The sequence below is a fragment of the Puntigrus tetrazona genome, unplaced genomic scaffold (genome assembly GCF_018831695.1).
Source record: "Puntigrus tetrazona isolate hp1 unplaced genomic scaffold, ASM1883169v1 S000001111, whole genome shotgun sequence".
Taxonomy (NCBI): Eukaryota; Metazoa; Chordata; class Actinopteri; order Cypriniformes; family Cyprinidae; genus Puntigrus; species Puntigrus tetrazona.
Genome location: NW_025048699.1, coordinates 1,087,501 through 1,099,284, shown reverse-complemented (window position 1 = coordinate 1,099,284; position 11,784 = coordinate 1,087,501). Strand labels below are relative to the sequence as shown.

Genomic DNA, 11,784 nt, shown 5'->3' with positions numbered 1-11,784 from the left:
CTGAGTGCATGCGCACACACACACACACACACACACACAGAGTGTCAGTTCCATATTATTACCTAGAATGCATCAGAACAGCTGTGCAGGATGACCGTGTACAGGACGGCCAAAAACATGCATCACTAATGCAGTCAAAGCACCGAAACACACACAAACGCAAACAGAAGAGACCTCATTGACAAAAACACACACATTTCTCTGAAGTAAATCACACAGGTTTGAATGACATGGTTTTTACATGATCACTCACTTTAGAGCAGGTATGTGTGTGTGAGAGAGAGTGTGTGAGAGAGTGTGTGAGTTAGTGTGTGTGTCAGAAAGAGTGTGAGCTAGTGTGTGTGTGTGTGAGAGAGAGAGAGAGTGTGTGAGCTAGTGTGTGTGTGAGAGAGTGTGTGAGATAGTGTGCGTGTCAGAGAGAGTGTGAGCTAGTGGGTGTGTGTGTGTGTGTGTGTGTGTGTGAGAGAGAGAGAGTGTGAGTTAGTGTCTGTGTGTGTGTGAGAGAGAGAGAGAGAGAGAGAGAGAGAGAGAGAGAGAGAGAGAGAGAGAGAGAGAGAGAGAGAGAGAGAGAGAGAGAGAGACAGAGAGAGACAGAGAGAGAGAGAGAGAGAGTGAGTGTGTGTGTGTGTGTGTGTGTGTGTGTGAGTGTGTGAGTTAGTGTGTGAGTTAGTGTGTGAGTTAGTGTGTGTGTGTGTGTGTGTGTGTGTGTGTGAGTGAGAGAGAGTGAGAGAAAGAGAGAGTGTGAGCTTGTGTGTGTGAGAGAGAGCTCTGATTTTGTGTTCAGGTGTTTTTCAGAAACAGATCAGAATAAGTTCAGAAGGATGTGTGTGTGAGCAGTAATCTGGGAGTCTTTGGCTCTATGATCCACTCTCAGATTCTTTCTTAAAGCAGCACAATGTCATCAGCATCTAAACATCGACCCACTGAGTCTTCACACACTACACACGGTAAGAAATGAACACAAACACTTAAGAGCGCAAAATACTTTATGCTTCAAAAATTTTAGGCTTTGGACTCCATTTAGCATAATAGATTGTTTTATAAAATCCTTAAAAGTGGCATAGAGGGAAAAATATATGACTTATTAAAACATGTATAACCTGAATAAATGTGGATCAAATACTGGACCAATCAGACGGTCCAGGACTACAATCATTACACACAGAATCAAATACACTGAATCTGTTATTTTATCTCCCTCTGAAAGCTGATCTAAATATTCATATCTTGTGGATGTGAATAAATGAGGATGAAGGATCAGGTCCAGATATGAGCTTCGTACGTCACCACTCTACTGATATGAGACCATTTTGCCCACAAAAGAATTGTGAAGCTCCTTCAGAAGAGTTAACCCCCGAGAATCTGAGGTTCTGGATTATTCCGGATCATCGGACGAGAACCACAACGTTCTCTGAAGATGCTTTGATCAAGAAGAGCTTTATAAATGAGAGGATCTGTGTAACACACACACACACACACACACATAAGCACACAAGCAGATATACACAAGACACACACACACACATACAAATTAAAAACACTAGATCTGAAGATTTGTATCTAAAATCAACAAACCAACAATAAAAGGACTTTCTGTTTGCATAATAATGAAATGATGACATGACTGACATGTTGAAATATCTAGATGTTTAAATAAAGCTTTGAAAGATTTCATAGAAAATCAAACCTTAAATATTGTCCAAATGAAGTTCTTAGCAATGAATATTACTAATCAGAAATGAAGTTTTGATATAATTACGGCAGGAAATTGACAAAGTCTTAATATCCTAATGATTTTTGGTGTAAAAGAAAGTTTTTAATTTTGATGTATGCGCCAGAGACACATATATTTTCATGAACATAACAGCTTCACTGTGGCTTTAAGATGTGTATTTTTCAGCTAAATGTTTGTTTTTCTGTGGCTCTGATAAAGTCTGTCTACAGTAATATGTGCAGAGCTGTGATATACTTTCATACTTTCTCTTTCTGTTTCCACCTCACTGTCCTTTCTGAAGAAAACGTCTGGTGATTAAGTGTTTAGACTGAACGTGTGTGTGTGTGTGTGTGAGAGAGAGAGACAGAGAGAGTGTGTGTGTGTGTAAGAGTGAGAGTGATAGAGAAAGAGAGACTGTGTGTGTGTGTGGGTGAGAGAGAGAGAGACAGAGAGCAAGAGAGCGTGTAAGAGTGAGAGAAAAAGAGAGAGAGAGTGTGTGTGTGTGTGTGTGTGTGAGAGAGAGAGAGAGAGAGAGAGTGTGTGTGTAAGAGTGAGAGAAAGAGAGAGAGAGTGTGTGTGTGTGTGTGTGTGTGTGTGTGTGTGTGTGTGTGTGTGTGTGTGTGTGTGTGTGTGAGAGAGAGAGAGAGAGAGAGAGACAGAGTGTGTGTGTGTGTGTGTGTGAGAGAGAGAGAGAGAGAGAGAGAGATGACAGAGTTATTACAATCTGAAGGTGGTTTATGACGATGTCTCCATAATTCAAAAGACTTAAAAAACATACTAAATATTGCCTAAAAAAATCTAAAAGCTTGAGTAAGAGAACAATAACATACAGTCTGTTCAGTATAAAAACATAACACCTATGAAGAGTCCCCATAAAACATGAACTTTAATTTATATAATATTTAATAGTATTTTTTTTTTATTTACAAAGCATGGTTCAGTTATTGATTTTTTAAATAGTAGAGCACTGTTTTAGTTTTTGTTCAGTACCCATTTTATAAACTATCAGTTGATTAATCTGTGTCTGCCAATCGAGTATGAACACACACACGAATACAAACACACTCATATACTGTCTCACACACACACACGTAATGCACAGCTGTGGTGTCACACACACACACACACACACTGTCCCTGAGGGGTCACACACTTCCTGTGTCAGATTTCAGTCTGGCACAAACACAGTGATTCTGAACCCAAAGCACATGTGAGGAGAAGACCATTACTGTGTTACTTCACACACGCACACACACACACACACACACAGAGGGTCTTTCCCAGATAATCAGTGTTCACACACTCACACACCTTCATGATCTCACATCTGTCCAGAGAAGCACACACACATCAGTTATGAAAGTGCTTGTAATTTAAAAATGTTTTGGAACAAGAATCACATGCAGCTCTTAAACACACACACACACACACACACACACACACACAGACACACACACACACTGACAAAATGGTTACTAAAACATCTTTGTGTGTTCTTTCAGGCAAACTGACAAAACTGATAACTATTTACTACAATATGTAAAAAAAACTAATTTCAAGAATTTTATTGATAAGCAGAAATGACTGGAGCTGCGTGTTTTCTTTTGTAATGCGCTGCAGATTTAATTAATTGAATTAATAAAGACTTTAATCATATCAGTGAATATAGAGGAGAGTCTCAAGTATTCATGGAGGGGTTATGAATAAGGCCCATGATCTGAGTCTGAACAAATCCACGAAAACAACTCTCTCACACACACACACACAGTCTGATATACAAAAAAAACAATCCTGCCAAAGATAAAAATCCTGACGGCACCCATTGACTTCCATAGCATGTAAACTAAATAAATACAATTCAAGTCGATGGCTAACGTGTACATTCTTCACAATATCTCGTTATTAAACAGAAGAAGGAAGCTCATATGAGTGTAAAACACCACAAGAGAGACATTCAGTTCTGGTTGAACTATTATTTTGATATTTTCCTGTTTCTATCTTTATCTTCAGGTTGATACGTAACTGTATAAGCTGACAGAAACGACTGAAAAAATGTAGCTGAATCAACATTTATGACAAAAGAGGTAAGTTGCTGTGGTGCTATGGGGTATGTTTTGGGGTATGTACAGAAGTGTGTGTGTGTGTGTGTGTGTGTGACAGATAGATACCTGTGTCTCCAGCATCATCATCTTCATCAGCTCAGACTCATCTTCATCATCATCATCGTCGTCGTCGTCGGGGTTCAGGGCAGATGAATCACCCCTCTCTCATGAGGGGCACATATTCACTGATCCGAATCCTCCATCTCCGAACCGAATCTGCTGGAATCACTTCGAGCCTTTCTTTGATTATAATCAGAAACGCGGTCGGATCGGATCAGTCCCGGCAGAATCCGGCTTCGGTGATCGATAATCCGCTTTATACAAACCACCGTAACCTGTGCCTGAGAGGAATAAATCAGGAGACGAGGAATAAATCCATCATCACGAGTAAAATCCCGATAATAAATCAGATTCAAAATGGAGGCAGGCGATGCTGAGGATCGATCAGCGCAGAAATGGTTTCACATCGCATCCATGTTTCACCGCAGATCTGTTTATCCGTCATTTATGGATCCGATCTCGGGCTTTCATTCATGGACATCAGATCCGGATCGGATCCGCCGCGGTTCGTCTGTCCGTTTCGGTCAGCGCTCGCGGAATCCGAATCGGGCCCGAATCCCGCAGACGCCGCGGAAGCTCCGAACCCGAACCCGAATTATTATTTGTTTTTCGCCCGCGTCCTTGACACAGATCCAGATCTGATGTGGGTTTGTGGGTCTGCGGCGGGAGCGCGCACGGGATGCGGGGGGCGCGCACGGGAGCGCGCACGGGAGCGGAGGGCGTGTGCTCGCTGAAGATGACACCATTCGACACACTACATACTACACACTACGCACTGCGATCCGACGCGCCTCGTGGATGACACACCGGGCTGTGTTTTGTGTTTTAATGCCAGTCACTATCAGGCGACGATAACGAAGGCCTGCTGCTGGAGGAGTTTCCATGGAAACAGAGAGATGCTGACTGAATACTAGTGTGCTGCCTACTGCACAGTGCATACTACATACTGTTTCAAAAGAGTATGCGAGGGTTTCAGAAAGCATTCGATACTATCGATCACAACATTCTCTTGGATAGACTAGAAAACTATGTTGGCATTAGCATGGTTTAAATCATATCTATCTGACCGCTATCAGTTTGTAGCAGTAAATGAGGAGGTATCATATCTCTCACAAGTGAAATATGGAGTTTCTCGAGGCTCAGTGCTAGGACCGTTACTTTTCAACCTATACATGTTACCTCTGGGAGATATTATCAAGAGTCATGGTGTTAGCTTTCACTGCTATGCTGATGATACTCAGCTCTACATTTATTTGCGGCCAAGTTCACACCAAGTTGAGAAACTAACAGAATACATAGTCGGTATAAAAAGCTGGATGATGATTAATTTCTTAATGCTAAATTCAGAAAAAAGGGGGTGCTAATTATCAGACCTAAAAACCCCACGTGTAATAATCTAGAACAGTCTAAGTTCTTCTTCTTCAGTTAGGAACCTAGGTGGGCTGCTTGACAGCAATCTCTCTTATAAACTGTTTCTAGCATCCCCTGATAACACACGTACATCCAGGAGACGTCTATTAGATGTCTGCACTTATATCACAAGACGTATTATTTAGGTTATTTGCTCATCTGTAATACGTCTGTTGGACGTCTCCTTTTAGATGTCAAAAAGATGTCTATCAGATGTCTTTAAGAGGTTTATGGTTTAGAATGTATGTAAAACTCACATCTGAAAGACGTCTGCCAGACGTTTGTGGACAGCAGATGCTTTCAAGATCAAGAGACAGATGAATGTATGCTATCTGGGTCTGTATTTTTCCATCTCTCAATGTCAAATGCAGAAATGTTAGTTTATGACCTCGAGGTTAGATTATTGTAGTGCTTTATTGGGTGGTTGTTCTGTACACTTGATAAATAAACTTAAGCTAGTCCAAAACGCAGAAGCTAGAGTCCTTACTAGAACTAAGTCTGTACAAATCTTAACAAAATACGTATCATTGGAAACGTTATTTTGTGATAGACATAAAATTTGTGACATGAAAATAAATGTAAACAAAATTTGGATACCACCCGGTGGATATTTGTGATATAAACAAACTTACCTAACTTACTTGTATAACAATTTTATATCAATTTAGAATAAATTTCACAAAATCTAAATGCAAATTTGGCAATTTCAGTTGAACTAGCAAACATGGAGAGTGTGTGTTAAATATAATAACTGCATCTTATAAACACATCGTTTGAGTGCTTTAAAGAGATTGTAAGAGATTTTAAGGTTTCTTTTTTTTTTTATTGTGCATCCGCAAGCACTGTAAAAACATTGATATACAACAGCAAGAACTATAGATGTGTTCATACAAAAACATCTTGACATGCAAAAGGAAAACAACGGTTTTCAAAAGTTCATAATGAACAAACACAGTCACAGAGAGACACGTGTGGCCAGACATTCCCCGATTAAAAGAAGATCCTTCATTTCCCAGCATCCTCTGCGTTTTAGAATACAAAAACATGACATAAAAAAAAAAACTGCAGCGATCAACATATTTATAAAAACACTAACGATTTAACGAGTCACGGGCGTTTCCCCAAAGAAAACGAGCGCTCGGTTATTAGTGTGAAGAAACGCATGAAGAGCAATTAATGCAGATTATTAGTGCAGATTGCTGACGTCGCTGAACAGAGGCATGATGGGACAGGAACGTCCGAGACCCTACAGGAGCTGATCTGAGGTCAGTGTTGATCCGCTTCTGAAGGGAACCAAAGGCTCCAAAAGAATCCAATCATAGAGCGATTCTCCAGAACAGCACTGAACCAAGCTTCGGTTCACTCCATCCATCTGCAGGACTGTAGTTTTGTTCGTTTGTGAAAGATACACGATCAGATAATAAAGCAAACCGAGACAGTAAACAATCACTGATATAAATACAGCTGTATAAAGTCCATCACATGACCAGGCTCTCGCTCCGCTCTGTGTTTATACTGTAGAATTTAAGACCAAAGTACTGGAGTGTTTCTGGAGTCCGTGTGTGTGTGTGTGTGTGTGTGTGTGAGAGAGAGAAAGAAACTGTCAGTGTGTTGGTCTTTGAAATCGTTCAGTGCAACAATAAATGGCTTGAGAGCCACACACACACACACACACACACACACACACACACACACACTCACTCTCTCTCTCTCTTACACACACACGCACACACTTATGCTCTCTCTCTCTCACACACACACACACACACACTCACACTATCACACACAAGCATACACACACTCTCTCCCTCTCTCTTTATTTTTGTCTCTCGCTCTCACACACACACACATGCGTCTACCTGAGAGACGTATGACCAAACACACGCACACACACCCATTCTGTCAGTCTCTGTCACACACATGCATAGCGCGCACAGACACACACACACACACACATGCGTGTCTACCTGAGAGACGGTAAGACCAAACACTCAATCACACAAAGGCAAACGCTGAATCCCACCCGGGTGAGATGGGCGGCACTGCTGTCAATCACCAGACTTGGGGCGGGGCCTAAAGGGGCATGGTAGCTACAAACCATCCTGCAGTTCTTTCGCTTTAGTGAGGATAGCATGAACATCAGAGATGGGATAGTCCTAAAGAACATCAGAAAATGAGTATGTGTGTGTGAGAGAGAGAGAGAAAAGTATGTGTGTGTGTGTGTGTTTATAAGTGTGTTACCTGTAGCAATCTCATGTTAGTTGTAAAGTCTCCAGCCAGTAACTGATCTCTAATCAGTCTGCAAAAACAAAGAAAACCAGTCAAAAATTATAATGTACTGAAATTAATCTACACTGAATAAAATTATAAACGCAACACTTGTTTTTGCCCCCATTTTTCATCTTTCATGAGCTGAAGTCAAAGATGTAAGACTTTCTAATCAGCATCTTGATGTGACACCTGTGAGGTGGATGCAAGCGCTCACTAACACAGATTTAGACAGATTTGTGAACGATGTTTGAGAGAAATGTGTACATAGAAAAAGTCTTGGATCTTTGAGTTCAGCTCCCGAAAAATGGGGGCAAAAACAAAAGTGTCTGATAATTCAGTGTATTATGAAACAAACTTCAGCCACAGCTCTAGAAAAGACATCTGAGGCGTTACTCAGATCAGTCCGGTTACATTTCATCTTCTCATCTAATATTTAGATATTCTGAATTTTGAATTATTCTGAATGCAATTAGGGTCGATTCAGTCAATTTCGGAAAAATTCCATAAAGGTTGGAAACTTTCCAAGATTCTGTGGAAAGTTTCCGGACATGATCTTCGAGTGTTCTGAGGCGTCTCACGTGAGCATGGCGCAGCACACGGGGATGAGGAACTCGAAGCGGTCCTGATCCGAGAAGAGCGAGTCCCAGATCCGGATCACGTCCGGAAGAAGAAACTCCTGCGAGAGCAGCAGCGTCAGCCAGCGGAAGGTGAAGTACTGCGGCTTGATGTTCTGCTCTTGCTGCGACACACACACGTTTTACAGATTTAATGTTTTTTATACTGTATTTTCACCAAAACCTACTCCTTACAGGAAAATACAGGCATTTTTAGATTAAAAAAAATAATTCTGCATGTTTTATAAGCTTGTTTCCTCATGAGGACTTAGAAATGTCCCCACAAGGCACAATTTACTGATATTACTACGCTTGTGGTAAATGAGGGAAAAAGGTGAGAAAATTGCATGGATCAAGGGCATACGCTCCACACATTAAAGTTTATTTTATATACGGTAGTTAAGATAATTATTTTATATTTTTCTTGAATTTAATTCTTTAAAATTAGATTTTTCTCAAAAAAAAAAAAAAAAAAAAATCCAAAATGTTATAATAAAATCCCATGTTATAAAAGATGGAGGTTATTAAAGATAATATTGTCTGATTAGACGGCGATGATGACCTAATACATAAAATATTATCATATTAGTCATACTATTTGAAGTTAAGAGTAAAGAAAATACTAACAAAACCTACTGAAACAACCAGAGGTCAGTTGCATAAACTTAACCACCGTGTCTTAAGAACTAGTTTAACCAACTAGAGAACCAGTCTTGAAGAAAAAAAGACTACCTTTTTAAGACTGGTCTAAACAGGGAAGGTTTGCCCTTTATTGGATCTCACAGGTCAGTCGTTCTGATCTGAATGAGGTGAGAGGTCACTGAGAAACGAGCTGGACCCTCACCAGCCTCATGTAGAGCTCCGTGTCCTTCTCCTTGAGTTTGGAGAAGACGCTCTCCATCTTGAAGGTGATTCCACACTGAGAGTCGTCCAGGCTTTTGATGAAGTTATCTCTGTTCTCGGACATCAGGTGAGTGAAGCAGAAGAAGGTGTCTGCCTCCGCGTGCTCTACAGACAGGACGACAGCGCTTGATCAACGACAAAACACCACTGAGATGAGGAGAACTAGCCCTGACTGAGCCGGCTTTCTCCCGAGGTTTTCTGTCTCAGATGGAGTTCTGATTCCTCTGACTTTGTTTAGTTGATATCACCGACTTGATCCCGCTGTGATTCTTTTGCATTATGTGTTTTCCTCTTCAATGCTGTACAGCTGCTTTGTTAAAAGTACTATATTAATAAAAGTATATAGGTTTTTTATACTGTGCAAACTGTATGTGTTATTGTCCTACACCTTACAGGAAACTAATTACATTTTAGATGTTTTTAGATTTATAAGTGTGGTAATATCCTCATAAGTTACCATCATCTTGTAATACCTGTGTTACATTAAACACATTCATGTCCTAATTTCACAAAAACAAGCGCACACACACACACACACACACACAGAGTGATCAGTGTGCTTGTTCCCTCACTAGACGTCACTACAGACAGCAGGAGGGTCTCACCCTTCCACTGGCTGTTGGGGTCTGTGGCGAAGGTGTAGTAAATGGGCCCCACGATCTCGTTCATGCCCTGAACGTAAGCGATGCCTGGGTTGAGTTTGGCGTAGATGAAGAGAATCCTCTCGACCACCTCCCAGTGCGCTTCGCAGCCGTTCGGTAGCACCTCGTACTCGTTAGAGGGATACAGGTTTAACGCCTTACCCGGAGAACTCACCTGAAACACACCCAACACACCAAACACACACGGAAATCAGCAACACACTCCTAAAGCCGCTCTAACGCTGTTAAAGGAACAGTTTCGACTCAAGGAAGAGTTATGATTAATAATAGACTATATATTTGAGTTACATCTTAATGCTGGATTAGTTTGATCTTTTGTCTTCTCCGGATGTTAACTGATGGACTGAGTGCTGTGGATTATTGTGATGTTTTTATCAGAATCTCATTCCGACGGTACCCATTGCATCACATCCATTGCTGAGACATTTCTCCAGATCTGATGAAGAAACAAACTCATCCTGATACTAGATGATCCGAGTGACCTTTGTGTATGAACTATTCCTTTAACTAGCAGGGTTCGAAAAAACTACAGGACTGATCACACACACACACACACACACACACAGAGATCACTCACCTGTATCTGTCCTTCGCAGCACTGCTCAGAGCAAACAGACAGGTCATCAAAAGCACATGTATGTGCATGAATCAGAAACACACACACACACACACACTCACATTAGTGACTCCGCTGCGGTTCCGGTTCACCGTCTGGGCTTTGAGAGTCGTCTGCTCCACTCGTCTCCGTAACGTCTCGTACTCGTTCTGTGGGTCCAGGATGAGCTGGCAGGGGAAGTCTGTGGGCCGCTGGAAGAACGCCATGTCTGGATACAGCCGCCTGACCACACACACAAACACACACACACACACACAGAGAGAGAGAGACACACAAACACACACACACAGATAATAATAATCAGAAATGTTTTTAAAGGATCATGTGACACTGAAGATGATAGAAGAAACAAATCTGCTACTGGCTGGTTTTCTGAAGGACGTGGTTGACGTCTCATTTCTCACCTGACGTCTTTATCGATCTGCAGCAGAACTTCATTGTCTTTGAAGTAAGTGTTCCACTGACTGTCCGGGTTCGGATTCAAAGGCTGGAGACAAGAGAAGAACATCACACACTCTCAACATCAAGGAAATACACATTAAGCTCTTCTTCGGTGTTCTGAGAGAGACTCACGTGATCCTCCAGAGTCACGTCTCGAGACACTCCCAGGTTGGCCTTGGCTATCCCCGGCTGAATGATCATCTCCCGCAAGAACTGAGCGTACAGATCCCTGCCCAATCACATCAGAGGACAACCTGTGTGTGAGTGTGTGTGTTCGTCTGAGTGTGAGAGGGAGTGTGTGTGTGTGTGTGTGTGTAAGAGTGTGAGTGCATTAGTTAGCGTGTGAGGGTGTGAGAATGTGTGTGAGTAACAGTGTGTGTGAGAGTGTGAGAGAGAGAGAGAGAGAGAGAGAGAGAGAGAGAGAGAGAGAGAGAGAGAGAGAGAGAGAGAGAGAGAGAGAGAGAGAGAGAGAGAGAGAGAGAGAGCGTGTGTGCGTGCGTGTGTGTGTTTGTGTGTGAGTAAGAGTGTGGGCGCACCAGTGGTGTAGTCGTAGTCATATGCAGGTATACACTGTTTGTTTCCTTTCTGTCTAGGGCTGTTTATGCTGTTTATGAGTATAATGACTTCTAAGGATGGATATTTGCATATACCCACTTGTTTTGTCATTTCATGATTCCGCACTTTACTGTAATATCAGTAAAAAGTAAAATAGCGAAACATAACTATAGGAGTCTGATAAAAACGCTCACATTAGAGGAAAATTTTAAACAGCCCTAAACGCTTCACTTGTTCTTATTCTATTAAAAAAAGGCCATTATTGTCAAGACAATGCTTCTGTGAGAGAGAGAGAGAGAAAGAGGGAGAGAGAGAGAGAGAGAGAGAGAGAGAGAGAGAGAGGGAGAGAGAGAATGTGTGTGTGAGAGAGTGTGTATGTGTGTGTATGTGTGTGTGTGTGTGTAACCTCTGTTTCTTCAGGAACTCCTCCCATAAG

The 11,784-nt window shown here is 41.6% G+C and overlaps 1 protein-coding gene across 2 annotated transcripts in view; it reads right to left on the bottom strand.

Moving 5' to 3' along the window:
* Nucleotides 1–6,087: 6,087 nt before the first annotated feature.
* Nucleotides 6,088–11,784, bottom strand: part of tbc1d13 (TBC1 domain family, member 13) — a 7,475-nt gene continuing 1,778 nt past the window's right edge. The window contains exons 4-13 of one of the 2 annotated variants that reach the window (XM_043234316.1): nt 11,755–11,784; nt 10,926–11,022; nt 10,757–10,839; nt 10,415–10,574; nt 10,314–10,334; nt 9,680–9,890; nt 9,016–9,179; nt 8,136–8,296; nt 7,528–7,585; nt 6,088–7,442 (exon numbers count right to left, since the gene is read on the bottom strand). The exon at nt 11,755–11,784 is cut by the window's right edge and continues 32 nt beyond it. In XM_043234316.1, coding sequence (XP_043090251.1) covers nt 7,377–7,442; nt 7,528–7,585; nt 8,136–8,296; nt 9,016–9,179; nt 9,680–9,890; nt 10,314–10,334; nt 10,415–10,574; nt 10,757–10,839; nt 10,926–11,022; nt 11,755–11,784 — 1,051 coding nt within the window. In that variant the 3' untranslated portion in view covers nt 6,088–7,376. The remainder of the gene's footprint in view (nt 7,443–7,527; nt 7,586–8,135; nt 8,297–9,015; nt 9,180–9,679; nt 9,891–10,313; nt 10,335–10,414; nt 10,575–10,756; nt 10,840–10,925; nt 11,023–11,754) is intronic. The other variant, XM_043234317.1, reaches the window with a different exon arrangement.